This window comes from Artemia sp. Qi Xiang Cuo, chromosome 5 (assembly GCF_049724085.1).
Source record: "Artemia sp. Qi Xiang Cuo chromosome 5, ASM4972408v1, whole genome shotgun sequence".
Taxonomy (NCBI): Eukaryota; Metazoa; Arthropoda; class Branchiopoda; order Anostraca; family Artemiidae; genus Artemia; species Artemia sp. Qi Xiang Cuo.
Genome location: NC_142798.1, coordinates 38497560 through 38522017, shown reverse-complemented (window position 1 = coordinate 38522017; position 24458 = coordinate 38497560). Strand labels below are relative to the sequence as shown.

The following is a 24458-nucleotide window of genomic DNA, read 5'->3' as shown; positions in this document are numbered from 1 at the left end:
TTTATCAAAGAGGTAATCGTATAGACTTTGATAAAAGCCTCATTTGATTTAAATTGAAAGTTCTAGATCCGTTATTTAAAGTCAAGAATAATCGGACAGTAAGCACCCCCTCCCCATGCCCAAAAAAAACTTGAAAATTTTTGCAATAAAAAACTAACAAAAATTAATTAAAAAAACTTCCCGAAAAATAAGTTTTTCTAAGAAAAGTAAAGGCCATTTTAAACTTAACCCCAGGGGATACAAATACCGGTTAAAATTCAAACTCAAAACGACCAGAAATTACTATTAAAGAATAAATGAAACCCAAAACGAACAGAAATTAAATAAACAATCATATCAAAAAACATACAACAAGTAATAATATGAATGAATAAATAGATCTTAAAGCGAGTAATGCTTAGATTGAATATGAAAATCTAAATGAATATGAAAATCTTAAAACGAAAACAAATATTTTGCTATTAAAGTATAAATGAAACTTAAAACGAACAGAAATTAAATAAACAATCAATGCGAACAAAACATACAATATATATTAATGTAATTGAACAAATAAATCTTAAAACGAGCGAAACTTAAATTGAATATGCAAATAAAGTTTGAATCGAATAAAAAAACTACAAACAAGAGTTTGGGTATCGTCTCACTGTAGAAGCCTAAAACCTACTGCGTCATTGGTGCTTTACTGAAAACCATTTTTTGAAATATTTTCACTTTTGTAACTTTAAGAAATGAAAAAATTAATTAAAATTTTAGGGAATAAATATTAGCATATGTATATTAAATTGACAATGCCCATTTTTTTTCAGTAAACTCATTTGAATTTTTTTTTTCAGTAAAGTACAAATTATATTCTGGCTTTTAGAAAGCATAGGGGTTTTGAACCCTACTCAAAAAGAGCTAATAAATTAAACTGAATATTGGATGTATAATTATATTAATTGCTGAAAGCTCATCAGTTCAAAATGTTACCATAATTTTAATGTTTATTTTCAATATTAAGTACAAAAGAAAATATTTGTCGTAAAATTGGTTTTCAGTAAAGTGCTAATGACACAATAGGTTTCATACTTTCACAGTGAGGGAAGGAGGTCATACCCAAACTTTTGTTTGTGGCTATTTTTTTCGTTTCAAGCATGATTCGCATACTCAATTTAAGCTTCACTTGTTTTAAGGTTTATTTATTAATTTAAATTAATATCTGGTGTATGTTTGTTTGCATTGATTGTTTATTTAATTTCTGTTCGTTTTAAGTTTCATTTATACTTCAATAGGAAAATATTTTTTTTCGTTTTAAGCTTGATATTCAAATTCAGTCTAAGCAATACTCGCTTTAAGATCTATTTATTCATTTATATTATTACTTGTTGTATGTTTTTGCTATGATTGTTTATTCAATTTCTGTTCGTTTTGGTTTTCCTTTATTCTTTAATAGTAATTTCTGGTCGTTTAGAGTTTGAATTTTAAAAGGTATTTGTATCTGCTGAGCTTAAGTTTAAAATGGCATTTACTTTTCTTTGAAAAACTTATTTATCGGAAAGCTTTTTTTAATTAATATACAAAAAACACGTCCCACCCTGTAGTCGGGTTTTCAAATCTATTAAAAACCTGATTAATGTCGTGCACACAGGTAATACTAACTTTTATATTGAGGTCCACCTCCAGCGTTGTATCCAGTTCGCCATCTCCTCCTTGCAAGGACTGCTCGCCATGGTCGTTTTGTGTGTAACGCCGGTTCATTCATCCAATCATCTGGTCCAACGTGCACCAAGTCAAGATGTGTGAAATGCCGAGTAAAATCATTGAAAGACATCCTGAAATATTACGGTTATACAACTAAAGATTCCTGAATTCAGCAGCACAGCCATCTAACATCAAACATATTACTTACATAGAAAATCCTGAAGGATCAAATACGAATATGTTGAATTTGTTTAAAAAACTGAAACGTAACAATGCAGTATTATGTTACCATTCGGTATATGAGCGACCTAGGCTCATGATCTATCAAAAAAGAAACGAAGTCCTGCCTGGAACAAAATTTCGAAAAAAAAAAACATTCTAAAATTTCCCACAATTAATAAGCATTAGAGCTATACCAATTACAAATCAACCTGAAATTAGTTTGAAGAAATTTTTTTCTTGAAAAATTAAAAGGAAAAGTAAAGAGTGATTAAAAACTCAAACGAGCAGAAATAAAATCACATAATAAGCCAAACTTAGGACGATGAAAATTTTAATCAATAAATTAAGCCTAAGAAATTTAGGTACTGGTACTGTTGCGCTTAATGGTACACACGCAAGAAGTCAAGTATGGTTAATGCTAATGAAAGAAAAAAATAGGATGAATATATAATAGCTTAGAAACAAAATTTGGGCCGTATATTTGCACGTTAGGGGAGGGGGGGGGGGGGTAAAGCATAGCATATGTTAAATACGTAGCCCAACCTAACCTAGATACCTTCCCCCCTAAAACCCAAAAAACAACAGTTTAAATATTGTAAATCCAATGAGAAACCTCACTCTTCGATCAATTTAGATAGCAATTACCCACTTTACGGGTCTCCGTCACTGAATTCCTTCGACAGTCTATAGCACTGTGTACCATTAAGCGCAACTGTAGTGAAATTTATTACAAGAATGCTGATTTTAAAACTGCTTTGAAAAGAAAATTAAAGAGCTATATTAAAACTTAAAACGAGTAAATATAAACTCGGGCGGTGAGTCAAACTAAAAAAGAATGAAAATCAATATAAAGCAATAAACGAACCTGAAATAAAAAGAAATTGCGCTGAGTAGTCGTTTCAAATGTAAACCGAACACGAACAATCACAAATAATACGCCCCCACTTGCAGTGTTTTAATCAGGTGTACCAGTTTTAATGGCTAACAGTACCTCTGCTGATTCATCCACTGTGACGATTAAAAATGATGATATTGTTTTCCCCTTTACTTTGGTGGAACCTTTGAGCTACTCAAGGACCACACAGGTCACAATCAACCGGCATCGAACTGAAACTCAAGCTTCGAAGATGTAAAATGGATGGACTTTTATTCCGTACACTCGAATTCTGCATCAACAACTTTTCCTCGGGAAGGAAGATCTCGACGAAATAGTTTACCAGTTAAAAAGCATATATGGGACACATTATAGTATAAAGCTAAGGCTCAAGAAAAAGAAATTACTAGTGCATAAGATACAACCAGCTTTTCCTTCGCCTGAGATCGCTGGAAGAATGATCCTGACTTGATGTCCCAATCTACTGCTTTCGAAAGGCCACGGAAGAATTTTTTTCTTGAAAGTTTTTCATGTATTCGTGGCAATAACAACACAAAAACGGCCAAAGAAATCTGCACACAAGCTTTACAAGTTCCGATCTTTCATTACCAAACTCAATAAAGAGTTTACAATTATTTATATATATTTGTATTTTAAAAGAGAGAAACAAGAAGTTTATGGGCCGATTGGAAATTAAATAAAAACAACAGTTTTTTCAACTAAAAGTAAGGAGCAACATCAAAACTTAATATGGACAAAATCATCCTGCAAATGAGGGCGGCACCGCCCTCTTCAATCTCTCGCTCTTTACGCTAAAGTTCGAATTTTTCCCCAATTGTTTAAGAATGACCGTTGAAACACTAGGGCTATTAAATTGCAACAAGAAGCTTGTTTTAAATTACTAAAAAACTTTAGCACAAGAGCGAGGTATTGAGGAGGGGACAGCTCCCCCCTCTCATATACGGAATAATTTCTGTACGGTTCAAGTTTTGCTGTTGCTCCTTAGTTTGACTGGGAAAAAAAACTTGTATTTTTTCAATGAGAGACCTAAAGTTTCTATCTGGAAAATGTGAAATTTCTCTTAGTGAATATCAAACCCCACTACATGTGTGTATGCCGGTTGTCGAAAAGACGTATCAGCAATATCTGAGGGTATTCAGTTAAAACTTTCAAAGTGTTTTAAGTAGGATGTTAAAAATAAATTGGAAGGCAACTTTTCAACACCGATCCAAATTAGTACTGCTACTAATACCTCTTCCTATTTTTTCCCTTTGAAACTTTCTGGTTAAAATGATTACCTTTAAATTTTGCTTTAATGCTATGTGGGGTGTTCGTAAGCACATGTAATGTGCTCCAATCTATGTTTCCGCTTAAGGAGTACATATAATGTGTGGTCAAATGAATCATTCCCAGCCTTCTATGATCCACAACTCTGTAAGATCTCCCACCCCCTCCCCCCAAAAAAAGAACCAACAAAAAAACACGGGACCACGTAAATCTTTAAATTTGGCAAATTATTTGAAGCATGACCTTTTCTCGAAAAAAATCTATGTGTTTATCTGTGATATTCTTAATAGTTAAGGTCATAAGTTTCTTGACCAATAGTGCTTAGAGTTCAGGTTAGGTCTATGCCTGTTATGTTATTATCTTGTCAAAAGATATGTGTGCTATATCGTCTACATGAGGATGTAATTGTTGTCAAAATGGCATTTTATTTTAATGCTATGTTTTTTACTTTCAAAAGCACACAGCTATAAATACAAAAGCAAAAAAAAAAATGCGCGTAAAAATTATGTTTTTACGTTTTGTAGTCTTTTTTTGTGAACCCATAAAGAAAATATCTCCCCCTCCCCCCAAAGAAAAAGCCTGGATACAGCACTGGGTTTCAGGCTATCTGTCGAAATTCCCAGAAATTTCGTTTGGTAATAAACTTTTACCATTAAAATTAATTGAAATAATAGATCCCATTACCGAACATGCCTAGAATGGTGATTCCTCCTCATCCGAAAGTTGTTTTTTTTAATGTGTTTTTAAATTTTCAGTTACCATGGGCTAGAGTTTGTTCTTTACTAGGTTGCAGCTTACTGCAACCACGAAAAGCAGATGTTGCGATTTGCTAAACAAAAACAAATAACCATATTATAAGAGCATTGGGTTTGTTGTAATGGTTATGATTTTGCCAACGACAACAGGAAAAATGAAAAAAATGGGTTTAATTATTTGTGTGCAAATAGAAGCTTAAAGGTGTGATTAATAGTTGACCTTCATTCCTTTCAACCATCAATAATAAACGTTAACACAAGACAAAAACAATGAGCCAATTAAACACTTCAATTACTGTCATTAATGAAAAGTCAGCGGGAAGCAATAAGCGAATATAATTGTATGCTAATCTCACTTGAAGCATATTGTTTAAAATGAGATGAATCGGAATACAAAAAGCCGCCAGGGACAATACCACATTTAAATGAGCATATGAAAAATGGATTTCTTTTTGAATCCAGGAGTGGCTTCGGTGAAACAATGCAATGTGAAAGGAGAAATTACACTCCTTTATATTATGGATAAGCTTCCTTCTAATCCTCAGTGTATCAAAATTAGTCGAAGTACGATCCAAACTTGTTAGGTGTTTAATATTATGTGCGGTGAGTAGTGTCAACGGGAGAGAGGATGGGGCAGGGGAGAGTATATACCCCCTATGCTTTTGCACCCACTCTTTGATTTTCAAGTGCTTTATGGGGGCATTTTCATTGGAAATTCCAATTACGGGTATTTTAATTGAAAAAAATGGAAGACCCCTCTAGACTTTGAAAAATAGTTTTTGCCCCCCCCCCCCTCTAACTTCTTATGAATTGATACAATAGTATATTGTCAGCTAAAGATAGATGCTCATACAAACGCCACATTAATAACATAGTAAACGAAGAGGCCTCGTAACAAGGCCGGGTCCAGGACTGTTTTTAGGGGGGGGCGCAAAATAGCTTTACCCGATAAACTTGCGTTAGGAGCAAGTTTAATCAACGCAAACTTGCGTCAATTAAGTAAATTACACTACTTTAGACTACGTTAGGGGGGCGTCCCCCTCTTGATCCGCCACTGCCTCGTAAAGGCCTTCAAGATCGGATGGAACTTGAACCTTTATATTTTGCCAAAATGGTCTCATACTCAGTCATTATCAAATAAAAAAAGTTTTTTTTCAAGTAAAAGTAAGGGGCAACGTTAAAAAGAAGAGAAACTACCATGTATATGAGGGGGTTGCCCCTCATCAGCCCTCGCTCTTTACGGTAAAGCCTTAAAGTTATTTAAAAATACTTCCCATTCAAATCCATCGGCCCTTGTGTTTGAGTAGTCTTTTTTAAAGGATTATGACTAAAAGTCAGACGTTAGCGCAAATAGCAACGGTTGAGGAAGGGGCAGCCCCCCCTCTTACACAGAATAATTTTTGTTCGTTTTAAGTTGCTCCTTACCTTCAGTTGAAAAAAACTAGCTTATTTTTAATTAATTTCTGACCGTTTTTCCAATCATACCAGGAAATCCCATTCCCTTTTCATCCCACGTAAATTTCTACAAAAAATACACTCTTCCCCCCAAAATAAACTTTGCTCCCCACGGAAAGTTCTCTGGAAAGTTTTTGTCTATCCTACAAAACACACTCGAGAAGTGAAGTTTGGCGAATGCTAATGAACTAAAACAAAATTATGATAAAAATATAATAGTTTAGAAAAAAATTTGGGTTATATATTTGCACATTAGGGGGCGGGGGGGGGGGGGGTAAAGCATAGCATATATTAAAAACGTAACCTAAAAAAACCTATCTTAACCTAACTAAACCTATTTAAAATAAATGAAAAAAAAATGATGAAAATAGAATACTTTATTAGCAAAAACCTCCCGGCTTCCGCCTCCCGCCGGTAAGTATGAATGTTCCTCCACTTTACGAGACCCCACATTCTCTCTACTTTTTGGGTAGAGGCGCCTTTTTCTGGGTCGACAAAATTATTTTTGTGGTTCACTTTCCAATGACCTGTTCGTTCCAGCTCAAATGGGTTGTTGTGTTGTAGCCCTTCCAACAATCTGAAATGATTCTTGAACATCCATGGGGAGACACTATATTCTATCACTAGTCAAAGCAAACTAACCGGTGTCCTCAAGAATCGCGTTAATAATGAACTTTTCTTTGTCTTTGAGACGGTCAGCCGATGCCGGAGCTCCCAATTTAATAATTCACAAATGACCTTCAAAATTTGCTTATAAAGTATTCTATTTTCATCATATTTTATTGTCACCAAACTTCACTTCTTGAGTGTTTTATATAATATACAAGTACCAATTATTCCCGTAGAAAATATCCCCCTCCCCCAGAAAACTCATCCCCCCCTAAAAAAACTCCGCATGTTTCTCAATAACAAATACTGTATGTGAACAGTGGGCAAATTGTGTAACTTACAACACTTTTACCACCTGATCTTCTTTATCCTCCTAAATTCTAGGACCATTGGTTCAGTCCAATCACACCTGGGAAAAAACAACAACAAATTAACACGCATCTATAATCTTTTTCTGTAAAAAAAAACAAACTTCCACGTTTTTGTAGATAGGACCTTGAAACCTCTATAGTTGGTTTCTCTGATTTGCTGAATCTGGTTTTGTAATTTCCACTATGATCATTTGAATTTTTGGGTTGTTCCCCCCCCCCCTTTCCCGAAAATCAGGATATTTTTTTAGGTTCGCAGGTTTTAGGGGTTAACACGATTTTATATTTGGAATCAACATAAAAAGCCAATTCTTTTGATGTATCTATTATTTGTTATAAAAATTCCTTACAGCTCGTTACCACAAACTATTTGAAGAAATGTGTTTCCACAAGGAAAATAAATTTTTCTGAGCAATTAGGGAATAACGCTCATGTTAGGGCATGACAACTCAATAGCAACACGATATTTAGCACACATTTGGAAAGAAGTTACACTCTTTCAACATTGAGGCGTTTTTTGTTTTTTTTTTGTTGCATCTGACGCACGTCAACCATATGAGCTGACAACGGAGATCATCCATTTTTCCAGTACTAGATAAGAAAAGAAAACATATATTCCTCTTGAACTCAGAGCCATTTAATGGCCGGCTTTTACCCCCCAGAAAATGCCCCCGCGGAAGATACTCCCACGGAAAATACACCCCCCGGAAAATACCCCCACCCCCGCGGAAAATACCCCCCGTGGAAAATAAGGTTTTTCAAATTTGAGAATTTTATTTGAGTTTTGTTCTTTTTTATTTTTTGTAGGGGGAAGGAATTTTGGTACTTGTGCATTATACGCCACTCACTCAAGTTTACGCTGTGTAAAACTCAAGAACCAACCGGTTTCTTCGTTAGTTTCTTTCAGGCACAGTTTATATAATTAGCAGTATGATCATTCTCTATCTCACCCATTATAAAAACCCGGTCTTCGTGAACAAAAAGCTCCTCCCACTTATTTCTACAACGATGAGAATGCCGGTTAGTCTGTTTCCGTCTGTTTCCATCAAAGTGCATTGAAACAAACGGAAACAGACTAACCTGCATTCTCATCGTTGTAGAAATAAGTGGGAGGAGCTTTTTGTTCACGAAGACCAGAAATGATCTGCGATAAGCTTACTGGGTATATTCTGTCTACTGTGCTTTCAGGTTAGCACAAGACAAGATAAAGACAACTGACAGAATAGATGGGAAGTATATAATTTGGCTATATATTTGCACATAAGGGGGGAGGGTAAAATATTATATATGAAAGGGGTTGCCTCCTCCTTAAGACATCGCTTCTTATGCTAAAGTTTTTATTATGGGATTTTAAAACAAAGCCTATTGTTCTAATCAAACAGCCACTGTGTTTCAGGAATCGTTCTGGAAGAATTAGGACAAAAAGTCAAAACTTTAGCTTAAAGAGCAAGGTTTTGAGGAGGGGAAAACTCCTTTCATATACGTAATAATTTCTGTTCGTTTTAAGTTTTGATGGTGCTCCTTACTTTCAGTTGAAAAACTATTTTTAAAATTTAACTTCTGATCGTTTTTAAATAATAGTTTCCGATGTGTAAGACTAGAGAACAAACCGGTTTCTTTGTTAGTTTCTTCCTTACTTTAGAAACAAATTTGGGCCGTATATTTGCACATGAGGGGGGGGGGGGGTGTACCGAGTCTGCATGCAAAATATGTTAGGTAAAATTATTCTGAATATTATGAATTAAGAATTCTTTTATGAATTAAAACTGTCCAAATACTTTACCCCCCCCCCCTTATGTGCAAATATATATCCCAAATTATATATTTCCCATCTATTCTGTCACTTGTCTTTGTCTTGTCTCGCGCTAAGCTGATATGAAAGAAACTAACGAAGAAACCGCTTTGCTCTCGAGTTTTACACAGCGTAAACTTGACTGAGTGGCATATAATACATAAGTACCAAAATTCTTTCTCCCTACAAAAAAAATCAAATAAAATTCTGAAATTTGGGAATCCTTATTTTCTACGGGGGGGGGGGGAGGGGTAAATTCCTAGAACCGACAGCCCCTTGGATAATATTTCAAACTCTAAAATAATCAATACTACATTTTATTATAAACCTAGCTTAACTTGCAACCAGTGGCACAAATGGAGGAGGAGGGCAGGTAGAGGGAGATGCAGGGAAAAGAGGAAGATTTGTGCTTTCTCGAGTGCTAGTGGGACACAGGGACATTGTACAATTGTTGAAATGTGTAAGCTTGCAAATTTGTGCGCAATTACGGTTTTAATCCCCTCCAGTCCATCGAGGCTTTGATGAATTGGTAAGTGGTTTGGATACCACTGTTGTTTGGGTGGTTTTTAGTAGAAAGGCCTTATTGAGTCCCACGATTCACCCCTGCTGCCACCTACAACTTTTTTACATAATTTATGCATGTTTTTATGGTTTTTCTAACTTCAAAAAACAGGAATTTTCTCACTTTTATGGATGTTTCTTGGACGGTTATGAGTGTTGGTCAATTTATTTGATGTTTTTCATGGATGTCAACAGTAATTTATGTCTGTTTTATGGTTTTTGTCAGTGAGAATGAAAAAACAGGAATTTTCTCACTTTTATGGATGTTTCTTGGACGGTTATGAGTGTTGGTCAATTTATTTGATGTTTTTCATGGATGTCAACATCAATTTATGGATGTTTTATGGTTTTTGTCAGTGAGAATGAAAAAACAGGATTTTTCTCACTTTGATGGATGTTTTCTGGATTATTGAGTCTAACGGGGACAGGGTCAATGACACTTCGTTCAAGATCAATTGATTTGTTGTTGTTGTTTGGCCAAGTGCACGCTAGGGGAGAATTTTATGATCCAGGAATAGGAAACAGGATCACGCAATGACCTCAATTCCCCTTTCATGAATCAATAATTCCCCTTAGAAACAACAAATTAATTCCCCTTTCTTGAAAAATCAATCAACCATGACAACATCTGTCAGACATTAAAAAACTTCGCCCAGAAACAATTGTCCAGGAATAGACCCAAGACATTAATAAACTTCGCCACGGAAAAAATTCTACTGGTTGAACTCCAAAGATATTAATAAACTTCGCCCTGGAAACAATTCTCCAAGAAACTCCGGCGAATGTTTTGATCTTAGAGATGAAGAGATTAACGCGGGAAAAGGGTTTCTAAGTAATTTGAAATGTGACAGCACAGGGATACCAAAAACAAAAGGAACACGCTTAAATTACGTTTAGGGGTTATTTGAGTGAAACCGTTTTAGACATTTTAGGGAATTATTTCAGCGAAACAGGTAGAGACATTTTAAAAGATGATTTTAGAAGATGTTTTAGAAGAGGTTTTGAGTGTGGTCGTTATAATACACAAGTTCCATTTGAACAGTGTCTAGAGGTCCCCTACCCCAACCCCAAAGGAAGCCCCCGACCCCCGAAGGTTCCCCCGGGCTCCCAAAGGGCCCCCGGGCTCCCAAAGGGTCCCCCGGGCTCCCAAAGGTTCCCCCGGGCTCCCAAAGGGTCCCCCGGGCCCCCCAAAGGGCCCCCGGCGCCCCAAAGGACCACCCGGCCCCCCAAGAGCCCCCGGACCCCCAAAGGTCCTCCCGGGTCCCCAAAGAACCACCCGGCCCCCAAGGGTCCCCCAAACCCCCTAATGCCGCCTCCCCGCCCCCAAAAGAGTCCCCTCCCCATTTTTTAATAATTTTTTAAGGCTTTATTATATCTTTTCAGAACAAGTTATTTTCTTAATGTCCCTTCTAAACCCATTTTACAAGTTGAAGTTCCCATCCTTCTCATCCACAACTTTACTTTACAGCTTTTTGGATACCTAAACATCAAGAAATACTTTTCAAAAGGCATTTCAGAGCAAGTTACTTTCTCAATGTCCCTTCTAAACCCATTTTCCAAGTTGAAGTACTTATCTTTTTCACCACAACTTTACTTTACAGCTTTTTGGACACCTCAACACCAAGCAATACTTTTCAAAAGACATTTCAGAGCAAGTTACTTTCTTAATGTCCCTTCTAAACCCATTTTCCAACTTGAAGCATCCATCCTTTTCACCCACAACTTTACTTTACAGCTTTTTTGATACCTCAACACCAAGAAATACTTTTCAAAAGACATTTCAGAGCAAGTTACTTTCTTAATGTCCCTTCTAAACCCATTTTACAACTTGAAGTATCCCATCCATTTCACCCACAACTTTACTTTACAGCTTTTTGGATACCTCAACACCAAGAAATACTTTTCAAAAGACATTTCAGAGTAAGTTCCTTTTCTTAATGTCCTTCTAAACCCATTTTACAACTTGAAGTACCCATCCTTTTCATCCCACAACTTTACATTACAGTTTTTTGGATACCTCAACACCAAGAAATACTTTTCAAAAGACATTTCGGAACAAGTTCTTTTCATAATGTCCCTTCTAAACCCATTTTCCAACTTGAAGCATGCATCCTTTTCACCCACAACTTTACTATACTGCGTTTTTGGATACCTCAACACCAAGAAATACTTTTCAAAAGGCATTTCAGAGCAAGTTCCTTTCATAATGTCCATACTAAACCCATTTTACAAGTTGAAGCATCCATCCTTTTCACCCACAACTTTACATTACAGCCTTTTTGGATACCTCAAGACAAAGCAATACTTTTCAAAGACCATTTCAGAACAAGTTCTTTTCATAATGTCTCTTCTAAACCCATTTTACAACTTGAAGCATCCATCCTTTTCACCCACAACTTTACATTACAACTTTTTGGATACCTCAATACCGAGAAATACTTTTCAAAAGGCATTTCAGAGCAACTTTTTTTCTTAATGTCCCTTCTAAACCTATTTTACAAGTTGAAGCATCCATCCTTTTCATCCACAACTTTACTATAAGGCTTTTCGAATACCTCAACATCAAGCAATACCTTTCAAAAGGCTTTTCAGAACAAGTTCTTCATGTAATGTCCTTTCTAAACCCATTTTACAAGTTGAAGTAGTCATCTTTTTCCCCACAACTTTACTATAAGGCTTTTCGAATACCCCAACATCAAGCAATACTTTTCAAAAGGCTTTATTATATCTTTTCATAACAAGTTCTTCATGTAATTTTCTTCCTAAACCCATTTTACAAGTTGAAGTACTTATCTTTTTCCCCACAACTTTACTTTACGACTTTTTTGCACACCCAAACATCAAGCAATACTTTCCAAAAGGCTTTATTATATCTTTTCAGAACAAGTTTTTTTCTTAATGTCCTTCTTAAACCATTTTTACAAGTTGAAGTACTTATCTTCTTCACCACAACTTTACTTTACGACTTTTTGCACACCCCAAGATCAAGCAATACTTTTCAAAAGGCTTTATTTTATCTTTTCAGAACAAGTTCCTTTCTTAATATACTTCTTAAACCAATTTTACAAATTCTAAATTTTTTCTTAGGAATATTTCAGTAGTGTTTTGTTATGGTCTACCTTGTCACAGTTACATTCTCTTGATTTTTCAAAGTTCATTTATAAATTTCTTTCGTTGAAATGCAAGAGTTGGAATATTTCAGTAGTGTTTTGTTGTGGTTTACAGTGTCAGAGTTACATTCTCTTGATTTTTCAAAGCTCATTTTGAATTTCTTTCGTTGAACTGCAAGAGTTGGAATATTTCAGTAGTGTTTTGTCGTGGTTTACCGTATCACAGTTACATTTTATTGATTTGTCAAAGTTTATTTTGAATTTCTTTCACTGAAATGCAACAGTTGGAATATTTCAGTAGTGTTTTGTAGTGGTTTACCTTGTAAAACTTACATTCTCTTAATTTTTCAAAGTTAATTTTGGTTTTCTTTTGATGAAATCAAAGAGTTGGAATATTTCAGTAGTGTTTTGTCGTGGTTTACCTTGTCACAGTTACATTCTCTTAATTTTTCAAAGTTCATTTTGGATTTCTTTCGATGAAATGCAAGAGTTGGAATATTTTAGTAGTGTTTTTTCATGGTTTACCTTGTCACAGTTACACTCTCTTGAGTTTTCAAAGTTCATTTTGGATTTCTTTCGTTGAAATGCAAGAGTTGGAATATTTCAGTAGTGTTTTTTTGTGGTTTACCTTATCACAGTTACATTTTCTTGATTTTTCAAAGTCCATTTTGGTTTTTCTTTCGTTGAAATGCAAGAGTTGGAATATTCCAGTAGTGTTTTGTTATGGTTTACCTTGTCACAGTTACATTCTCTTAATTTTTCAAAGTTCATTTTGGATTTTCTTTCGATGAAATGCAAGAGTTGGAATATTTCAGTAATGTTTTATCGTGGTTTACCTTGTCACAGCTACATTCTCTTGATTTTTCAAAGTTCATTTTGGATTTCTTTCGTTGAAATGCAAGAGTTGGAATAATTCAGTAGTGTATTGTCGTGGTTTACCATGTCGCAGTTAAATTCTCGTGATATATCAAAGTTCATCTGGAATTTTTTTCGTTGAAATTCAAGAGTTGGAATATTTCACCAGTGTTTTGTAATGGTTTACCGTGTCACAGTTACATTCTCTTGATTTTTTAAAGATCATTTTGGTTTTATATCGTTGAAATGAAGGAGTTGAAATATTTCAGTAGCGTTTTGATGAGGTTTTCCTTGTCACAGTTACATTATCTTGATTTTTCAAAGTTCATTTTGAATTTCTTTCATTGAAATGCAAGAGTTGGAATATTTCGGTAGTGTTTTGTCGTGGTTTACCTTGTCACAGTTACATTCTCTTTATTTTTAAAAGTTCATTTTGGATTTCTTTCATTGAAATGCAAGAGTTAGGATATTTCAGTAGTGTTTTGTTATGGTTTACCTAAACACAGTTACATTCTCTTAATTTTTCAAAGTTCATTTTGAATTTTTATCGTTGAAATGCAAGAGTTGGAATATTTCAGTAGTGTTTTGATGAGGTTTGCCTTGTCACAGTTACATTATCTTGATTTTTCAAAGTTCATTTTGAATTTCTTTCATTGAAATGCAAGAGTTGGAATATTTCAATAGTGTTTTGTTGTGGTTTACCTTGTCACAGTTACATTCTCTTGATTTCTCAAAGTTCATTTTGAATTTCTTTCGTTGAAATGCAAGAGTTGGGATATTTCAGTAGTGTTTTGTTGTGATTTACCATGTCACAGCTACATTCTCTTGATTTTTCAGAGTTCATTCTGAATTTTTTTCATTGAAATGCAAGAGTTGGAATATTTCACTAGTATTTTGTCATGGTTTACCATCTCACAGTTACATTCCCTTGATTTTTCAAAGTTCATCTTGAATTTCTTTCGTTGAGATGCAAGAGTTGGAATATTTCAGTAGTGTTTTGTTGCGGTTTACCTTGTCACAGTTACATTCTCCTAATTTTTCAAAGTACATTTTGAATTTCTATCATTGAAATTCAAGAGTTGGAATATTTCAGTAATGTTTTATCGTGGTTTACCTGGTCACAATTACATTCTCTTAATTTTTCAAAGTTCATTATGAATTTCTGGTGTTGAAATGCAAGAGTTGGAATATTTCAGTAGTGTTTTGTCGTGGTTTACCTTGTCACAGTTACATTCTCTTAATTTATCAAAGTTTATTTTGAATTTCTTTCGTTGAAATGCAAGAGTTGGAATATTTCACTAGTGTTTTGTCAAGGTTTACCATGTCACAGTTACATTCTCTTGATTTTTCAAAGATCATTTTGGTTTTCTTTCGTTGAAATGCAAGAGTTGGAATATTTCACTAGTGTTTTGATGAGGTTTGCCTTGTCACAGTTACATTATCTTTTTTTTCAAAGTTCATTTTGGTTTTATTTCGTTGAAATGCAAGAGATGGAATATTTCAGTAGTGTTTTGTTATGGTTTATCTTGTCGCACTTACATTCTCTTAATTTTCCAAAGTTCATTTTGGATTTCTTTCGATGAAATGCAAGAGTTGGAATATTTCAATAGTGTTTTGTCGTGGTTTACCTAGTCACAGCTACTTTCTAATAATTTTTCAAAGTTCACTTTGGATTTCTTTCATTGAAATGCAAGAGTTGGAATATTTCACTAGTGTTTTGTCAAGGTTTACCATGTCACAGTTACATTCTCTTGATTTTTCAAAGTTCATTCTGAATTTCTTTCATTGAAATGCAAGAGTTGGAATATTTCACTAGTGTTTTGTCATGGTTTACCATGTCACAGTTACATTCTCTTGATTTTTCAAAGATCATTTTGGTTTTATTTCGTTGAAATGCAAGAGTTGGAATATTTCAGTAGCGTTTTGATGAGGTTTGCCTTGTCACAGTTACATTATCTTGATTTTTCAAAGTTCATTTTGAATTTCTTTCATTGAAATGCAAGAGTTGGAATATTTCGGTAGTGTTTTGTCGTGGTTTACCTTGTCACAGTTACATTCTCTTTATTTTTAAAAGTTAATTTTGGATTTCTTTCTTTGAAATGCGAGAGTTAGAATATTTCAGTAGTGTTTTGTTGTGGTTTACCTAAACACAGTTACATTCTCTTAATTTTTCAAAGTTCATTTTGAATTTCTTTCATTGAAATGCAAGAGTTGGAATATTTCAGTAGTGTTATGTCGTGGTTTACCTTGTCACGGTTACATTCTCATGATTTTTCAAAGTTTGTTTTGGTTTTCTTTTCTTGAAATGCCAGAGTTGGAATATTTCAGTAATGTTTTGATGAGGTTTACATTGTCACAGTTACATTCTCTTGATTTTTCAAAGTTCATTTTGGTTTTTCTTTCGTTGAAATGCAAGAGTTGGGATATTTCAGTAGTGTTTTGTTGTGGTTTACCTTGTCACAATTACATTCTCTTAATTTTTCAAAGTTCATTTTGGATTTGTTGCGATGAAATGCAAGAGTTGGAATATTTCAATAGTGTTTTGTCATGGTTTACCTTGTCACAGTTACATTCTCTTAATTTTTCAAAGTTCATTTTGAATTTCTCTCGTTGAAATGCAAGAGTTGGAATATTTCAGTAGTGTCTTGCTGTGGTTTACCTTGTCACAGTTACATTTTCTTGATTTTTCAAAGTTCATTTAGAATTTCTTTCGTTGAAATGCAAGAGTTGGAATATATCAATAGTGTTTTGTTGTGGTTTACCTTGCCACAGTTACATTCTCTTGATTTTTCAAAGTTCATTTCGAATTTCATTCATTGAAATGCAAGAGTTGGAATATGTCAGTAGTGTTCTTGCATTTCATCTAAAGAAATCCAAAATGAACTTTGAAAAATTAAGAGAATGTAACTGTGACAAGGTAAACCACGACAAAACACTACTTAAATATTCCAACTCTTGCATTTCATCAAAAGAAAACCAAAATGAACTTTGAAAAATTAAGAGAATGTAAGTGTGACAAGGTAAACCACTACAAAACACTACTGAAATATTCCAACTCTTGCATTTCAGTGAAAGAAATTCAAAATAAACTTTGACAAATCAATAAAATGTAACTGTGATAAGGTAAACCACGACAAAACACTACTGAAATATTCCAACTCTTGCATTTCAATAAAAGAAATTCAAAATGAGCTTTGAAAAATCAAGAGAATGTAACTGTGACACTGTAAACCACAACAAAACACTACTGAAATATTCCAACTCTTGCATTTCAACGAAAGAAATTTATAAATGAACTTTGAAAAATCAAGAGAACGTAACTGTGACAAGGTAGACCATAACAAAACACTACTGAAATATTCCTAAGAAAAAATTTTGAATTTGTAAAATTGGTTTAAGAAGGATATTAAGAAAGGAACTTGTTCTGAAAAGATAAAATAAAGCCTTTTGAAAAGTATTGCTTGATCTTGGGGTGTGCAAAAAGTCGTAAAGTAAAGTTGTGGTGAAGAGCATAAGTATTTCAACTTGTAAAAATGGTTTAAGAAGGACATTAAGAAAAAAACTTGTTCTGAAAAGATATAATAAAGCCTTTTGAAAAGTATTGCTTGATGTTTGGGTGTGCAAAAAAGTCGTAAAGTAAATTTGTGGGGAAAAAGATAAGTACTGCAACTTGTAAAATGGGTTTAGGAAGAAAATTACACGAAGAACTTGTTCTGAAAAGATATAATAAAGCCTTTTGGAAAGTATTGCTTGATGTTGGGGTATTCGAAAAGCCTTATAGTAAAGTTGTGGGGAAAAAGATGACTACTTCAACTTGTAAAATGGGTTTAGGAAGGACATTACATGAAGAACTTGTTCTGAAAAGCCTTTTGAAAGGTATTGCTTGATGTTGAGGTATTCGAAAAGCCTTATAGTAAAGTTTTGGATGAAAAGGATTTATGCTTCAACTTGTAAAATGGGTTTAGAAGGGACATTAAGAAAAAAAGTTGCTCTGAAATGCCTTTTGAAAAGTATTTCTCGGTGTTGAGGTATCCAAAAACCTGTAATGTAAAGTTGTGGGTGAAAAGGATGGATGCTTCAAGTTGTAAAATGGGTTTAGAAGGGACATTATGAAAAGAACTTGTTCTGAAATGGTCTTTGAAAAGTATTGCTTGGTGTTGAGGTATCCAAAAAGGCTGTAAAGTAAAGTTGTGGGTGAAAAGGATGGATGCTTCAACTTGTAAAATGGGTTTAGGATGGACATTAAGAAAAGAACTTGCTCTGAAATGCCTTTTGAAATGTATTTCTTGGTGTTGAGGTATCCAAAAAGGCAGTATAGTAAAGTTGTGGGTGAAAAGGATGGATGCTTCAAGTTGGAAAATGGGTTTAGAAGGGACATTATGAAAAGAACGTGTTCTGAAATAGTCTTTGAAAAGTATTGCTTGGTGTTGAGGTATCAAAAAAAATTTAATGTAAAGCTGTGGGATGAAAAGGATGGGTACTTCAAGTTGTAAAATGGGTTTAGAAGGACATTAAGAAAAGGAACTTGCTCTGAAATGCCTTTTGAAAGGTATTTCTTGGTGTTGAGGCATCCAAAAAGCTGTAAAGTAAAGTTGTGGGTGAAATGGATGGGATACTTCAAGTTTTAAAATGGGTTTAGAAGGGACATTAAGAAAGTAACTTGCTCTGAAATGTCTTTTGAAAAGTATTTCTTGGTGTTGAGGTATCAAAAAAGCTGTAAAGTAAGATTGTGGGTGAAAAGGATGGATTCTTCAAGTTGGAAAATGGGTTTAGAAGGGACATTAAGAAAGTAACTTGCTCTGAAATGTCTTTTGAAAAGTATTGCTTGGTGTTGAGGTATCCAAAAAGCTGTAAAGTAAAGTTGTGGGTGAAAAGGATGGGTACTTCAAGTTGGAAAATGGGTTTAGAAGGGACATTAAGAAAGGAACTTGCTCTGAAATGCCTTTTGAACGGTATTTCTTGGTGTTGAGGTATCCAAAAAGCTGTAAAGTAAAGTTATGGGTGAAATGGATGGATACTTCAAGTTGTAAAATGGGTTTAGAAGGGACATTAAGAAAGTAACTTGCTCTGAAATGTCTTTTGAAAAGTATTTCTTGGTGTTGATGTATCAAAAAAGCTGTAATGTAAAGTTGTGGTAAAAAGATAAGTAATTCAACTTGGAAAATGGGTTTAGAAGGGACATTAAGAAAGTAATTTGCTCTGAAATGTCTTTTGAAAAGTATTTCTTGGTGTTGAGGTATCAAAAAAGCTGTAAAGTAAAGTTGTGGATGAGAAGGATGGGAACTACAACTTGTAAAATGGGTTTAGAAGGGACATTAATAAAATAACTTTTTCTGAAAAGATATAATAAAGCCTTAAAAAATTTTAAAAAAATGGGCCGGGCCCTCTTGGGGGGCCGGGGAGGAGGAATTTGGGGGGCTGGGGGACCCTGGGGGGCCGGGTGGGCCTTTGGGGACCCGGGAGGACCTTGGGGGGGCCGGGGGCCCTTGGGGGGCCGGGTGGTCCTTTGGGGCACCGGGAGACTATTTGGGAGCCCGGGGGAACCTTTGGGAGTCCGGGGGACCCTTTGGGACCCCGGGGGGCCCTTTGGGAGCCGGGGGGAACGTTTGGGGGCCGGGGGCTTCCTTGAAAGTTGGGGTAGGGGACCTCACGACACTGTTCAAATGGAACTTGTGCATCATAACGACCACACTCAAAACCTCTTTTAAAACTTCTTCTAAAATCATCTTTTAAAATGTCTCTAACTGTTTCGCCGAAATAATTCCCTAAAATGTCTAAAACGGTTTCGCTCAAATAACCTAAACGTAATTTCAGCGTGTTCCTTTTGTTTTTGGCATCCCTGCGCTGTCACATTTGAAATTAATAAGAAACCCTTTTCCCGCGTTAATCTCTTCATCTCTAAGATCAAAACATTCGCCGGAGTTTCTTGGAGAATTGTTTTCATGGCGAAGTTTACTAATATCTTCGGAGTTTGACCAGTAGATTTGTTTCTGCGGCAAAGTTCATTAATGTTTTTGGTCTAGTCCTGTAGAATTGTTTCTGGGTAACGTTTTTTAGTGACTGACAGAGGATGTCATGATTGATAGATTTATCAAGAAAGAGGAATTAATTTGTTGTTTCTAAGGGGAATTATTGATTCATGAAAGGGAAATTGAGGTCATTGCGTGATCCTGTTTCCTATTCCTGGATCATAACATTCTCCCCTAGCGTGCACTTGGCAAAACAACAACAACAACAAATCAATTGATCTTGAACGAAGTGTCATTGACCCTGTCCTTGTTAGACTCAATAATCCAGGAAACATCCATCAAAGTGAGAAAATTCCTGTTTTTTCATTCTCACTGACAAAAACCTTAAAACATCCTTAAATTGATGTTGACATCCATGAAAAACATCAAATAAATTGACCAACACTCATAAACGTCCAAGAAACATCCATAAAAGTGAGAAAATTCCTGTTTTTCATTCTCACTGACAAAAACCATAAAACAGACATAAATTACAGCTGACATCAATGAAAAACAACAAATAAATTGACCGACACTCATAACCGTCCAAGAAACATCCATCAAAGTGAGAAAGATACTGTTTTTTCATTCTCACCGACAAAAACCACCAAACAGACATAAATTACTGTTGAAATCCATGAAAAACAACAAATAAATTGACCAACACACATAACCGTCCAAGAAACATCCATAAAAGTGAGAAAATTCCTGTTTTTGCAAGTGAGAAAAACCATAAAAACATGCATAAATTATGTAAAAAAGTTGTAGGTGGCAGCAGGGGTGAATCGTGGGACTCAATAAGGCCTTTCTACTGTTTTTATAAGTGGATAACTGGCAAGCGATGTGCTTCTCGTGGTCAAGTGTGTGTCAGAAATTAATTATTAAGTGAAAGCCAAGATATAAAGTTCAACACTAAGAGCTAGGTGCCCAACAAGGCCTTGTCCAGGGGGAGCTTCAGGGTTTGACCCCCTTCCAATTTTTCTTGACTCATAAGAGTAATGCATATAAACAAATTTTAGATTCGTTTTAAAATTCCTTTCTACCCCCCCCCCCCCCCCCCCCCAACACACACACAAAAATAACATCCCTTCCGAAAAAAAATTCCTGAATACGTCATTGGTGCCCCATGAAAATGGATTGAACAATTTATTAAGTACACTTCGTTTTTATCAAACAGTTCGTGGTAACAAACTGTAAGTAAGGAGCGACCCGGCCCAGTAACCGAAACTCTAAAAACTGGAATTTTGATACCAATAGATATATCAAAAGAATTGGATTTTTATGCTAATTTCAAATATTAGTTTCATTAAGTTTAGTCATACCCATCAAAGGTTAGGAGCCTGGGAAAATTTGCCTGACTTCCGGGAAAAGGGAGAAACAGCCCTTAAAATTCATAGAATCTTATATACTGATAATACATTGGTGAACATGGTAGAAGTAGAAAGGAATACGTCAACGTCATGTAGTGGCTCAGAAAAGAGAACAAGAAAGCAAAAACTGGTGAAGAAGAGGAGAATGAAACGAGAATTGAATTGGATCCAGACGACTTATAAGTTTAAATGTAAATGGACTGAAGCAAAGAAAGAGACAACAGCTTTTAAGAGACTCTCTGATGACAGAAAGTATAGAATTAGCTTTTGTACAAGAAAGTGATACTGATAATTTGAAAAGCGTAGAACTCGAATTCAAATACTTAACAAACACTTGTATTGGCGGCGGTAGTGTAGCAGTGGTATATAAACGTCAGTTTGAGCCAAAAAATGTCAGAATCGACTAAGAAGGAAGAATTATCACTTGTGTGATAAATAGAAGAACATATATCAATGTTTATGCGCCATCCGGATCTCAAAATAGGAACAACAGAGAGCAATTTTCCGGAAGATATTGTAGCATTTATTCCCAAAAATACTGATGAATTAATATTACTTGGAGATTTGAACTGTGTAACAAGTAAGAAAGATGCCATAGCCTGAGAAGAGAATATTTGCAGAGCATTGGTTGAGCTCATAAATGGACTGGAATTGGTAGATGTCTGAAAGGAACTTAAGAAGATAAACAGCTTTACAAGAATAAACTGGGTAGGAAAACATGGAGGTGGAGCAAGACTTGACAGAGTTTATGCATCAAATCTACTGATAAAAAGTATGACAAACATAGAACAAAAGATAGTGTATTTCACGAGTCACAATGCAGTGTTAGTGACAAACAAAAATGAAAAAAATACAAGGAAGAAGAAAGAAATCTACATGGAAAACGAATACTGCAGTCCTATGAAGTGGTGAATGTAAGACAAAGATAGGGAATATATAGAAATCAATGAAGGAAATAGATTGCAAGTTACTACCCGATTACTGGAAACAGACGATGAAGTCCAGAATTACACAAGAGGTAATGACAATTTCGCTAGAATTATCAAATAATGGCGATGAGTATCTAAATGTCTTTATAGAATGGCTTATGAACTAAAAAGAGAGATAAATGAAGGGAAAAAATTCAAATAAAGAATACTTCGAAATTCTATTAGAAATAAGAGAAATAGAACAAAAAAAGGCAGAAGCCTACAGGATAAGAGCAAAAGGCGAGGACCAAATAAGGAATGAACAACTAACAACAACACCTATTCGCAAGGAGAAAAAGCAAGCAAAGAAACTAATCTTAAAAGAGTTAAAAAGGAAAAATGGGAAACAACTGATAAAAATGTAAGAAATCCTGGAAGAAGTGAAATCCTTCTTCGAGAATGTATTTGCAAGAGAGAAAGAAGAAAAAAAAGAAAGAATGGACGAATTCTTTCGGAAGATTGAATATAGTCAAGTGACAAAGGAAGAAAATAGTATACTAACGGCTAAATTAACAAAAGAAGAATAAAAGAAAGCTGAAATGGAAACGGATCATAGGCAGCGCAATAGCGCTGCCTAAGTAAAGAACGATGTTGTCACAACGTATTGCTTATTATTTTTTTCCATACCCATGCACCTCGTATCGAAAGAAGTGTCGTAGAAACTTCGAAAACGACTCATTTGATTGAAAATTGGAGTGGCTAGTGCCCTTTTTGACAGTCGAAAGTGATTGTAGGGCAACTAGCCCCCCCCCCCCACATCCATTTTTCCCCCAAACACATCCAATCAAAATTTGGAAATAGTCTTTTTGTTCAGCGTAGTTGATTCCCAGATAGAAAATATGTTTCTGAGGAAGACACTCTCCCACAACCCTCGGAGCAAGGGCTTTAAGTTATGCCCTAAGGGCATATAAGAACGATGTTGACACAATGTATTATTTATTATTTTTCCCTTTAGAGCAGGGCACTTCGTATCGAAGAAGTTGTAATAGAAACTTCGAAAAGGGCTCATTCAATAAGAAATTGGAGTGGCTTGTGCACTTTTTAATATTCGAAAGTGATTGTAAGGCAACTAATACCCCTTCCACGCCCACCACTTCCCGAAACACATCTAATAAAAATTTTGATATAGCCATTTTGTTCAACGTACTTGATTTCTAAATAGAAATTATGTTTTTGAGGAGGACACTCCCCCACAGCCTTCAGGACAAGGGTTGTAAATTATGCCCTGGGGGCATATAAGGTTTCTATAGAAGGCGTTCTCGTAGAAACTTGAAAAAAGGCTCATTCAATTGGAACTTAAAAGGGCTAATGCCCTTTTTAATAGTCAAAAGTGATTGGAGGGCAACTAACCCCCCTCTCACGCCCACCTTTTCCCCAAACACATCCAATCAATTTCGAGAGAGTCATTTTGTTCAACATAGTTTTAAGTTCTGTAAATTAGGTCTTTGAGGATGGCAATCCCCTCAAAACCCTCAGGGCAAGGGTTGTAAGCTATGCCCTGGGGGCATATAAGGTTTTTATAGAACGCGTTGTCGTAGAAACTTCAAAAAGGGTTCGTTCAATTGGAAATTGAAATTGCTAGTATCCTTTTTCATAATCTAAAGCGACCGAAAGGTAATTAACAGCCTTTCCACGCCCACCTTTTTCCCAAATAAATCGAGTCAAAGTTTCGTGATGACCTTTTTTTTCCACGCAGTTTAAAATTCAGGATATTATACATTTGAGTAGGACACTCTCCCCACAGTCTTCAGAGCAAGGGTTGTAAGTTATGCCTTGGGGGCGTATAAGTTTTATTGAAAGTTTTGTCGTAGAAACTTCAAAAAGGGCTGATTCGATTGGAAATTCAAAGGGCTAGTGCCCTTTTTAATAGTCGAAAATGATTTGGGGGCAACTAACCCCCCTCTCTCGCCCACCTTTTCCCCAAACACATCCAATCAAAATTTTTAGATAGGCATTTTGTTCGGTGTTGTGGATTTCCAGATAGAAATTAGGTTTTTGAGGAGGACATCCCCCACAGCCCTCAGGGCACGGGTTTTAAGCTATGCATATAAGGTTTCTATAGAGAGCGTTGTCGTAGAAACTTCAAAAAGGGCTCAATTGATTGCAAATTGAAGTGGCTAGTGCCCTTTTTAATAGTCGAAAGTGATTGCAAGGCAACTAACACCCCTTACACGCCAACCATTTCCCCAAAAAAATCCAATGAAAATTTTGAGATAACCATTTTATTCCACAGAGTTTAAAATTCAGGAAATTATACCGTTGAGAAGGACATTCCCCCCACAGTCTTCAGGGCAAAGGTTATAAGTTATGCCCAGGGGGCATATAAGGTTTCTATTGAAATGTTTGCCATAGAAACCTGAACAAGAGCTGATTCAGTTGGAAATTCAAAGGGCTAGTGCCATTTTTAATAGTCCAATGTGATTTAAGGGCAACTAAGCCCCCTCTCAAGCCCAACTTTCCCCCAAACACATCCAGTCAAAATTTTTAGATAGCCAATTTATTCAACGTAGGTGACAGTTTTGGAAATTAGGTCTTTAAGGA

At 35.3% G+C, this 24458-nt stretch overlaps 1 protein-coding gene across 2 annotated transcripts in view; it reads right to left on the bottom strand.

The window, feature by feature from the left end:
* The window catches only part of LOC148952117 (calpain-11-like), a 286884-nt gene that overhangs the window by 65744 nt on the left and 196682 nt on the right, over positions 1-24458 (bottom strand). For both annotated transcript variants that reach the window (XM_089088849.1, XM_089088850.1), the window contains exon 8: positions 1642-1814. In XM_089088849.1, coding sequence (XP_088944975.1) covers positions 1642-1814 — 173 coding nt within the window. The remainder of the gene's footprint in view (positions 1-1641; positions 1815-24458) is intronic.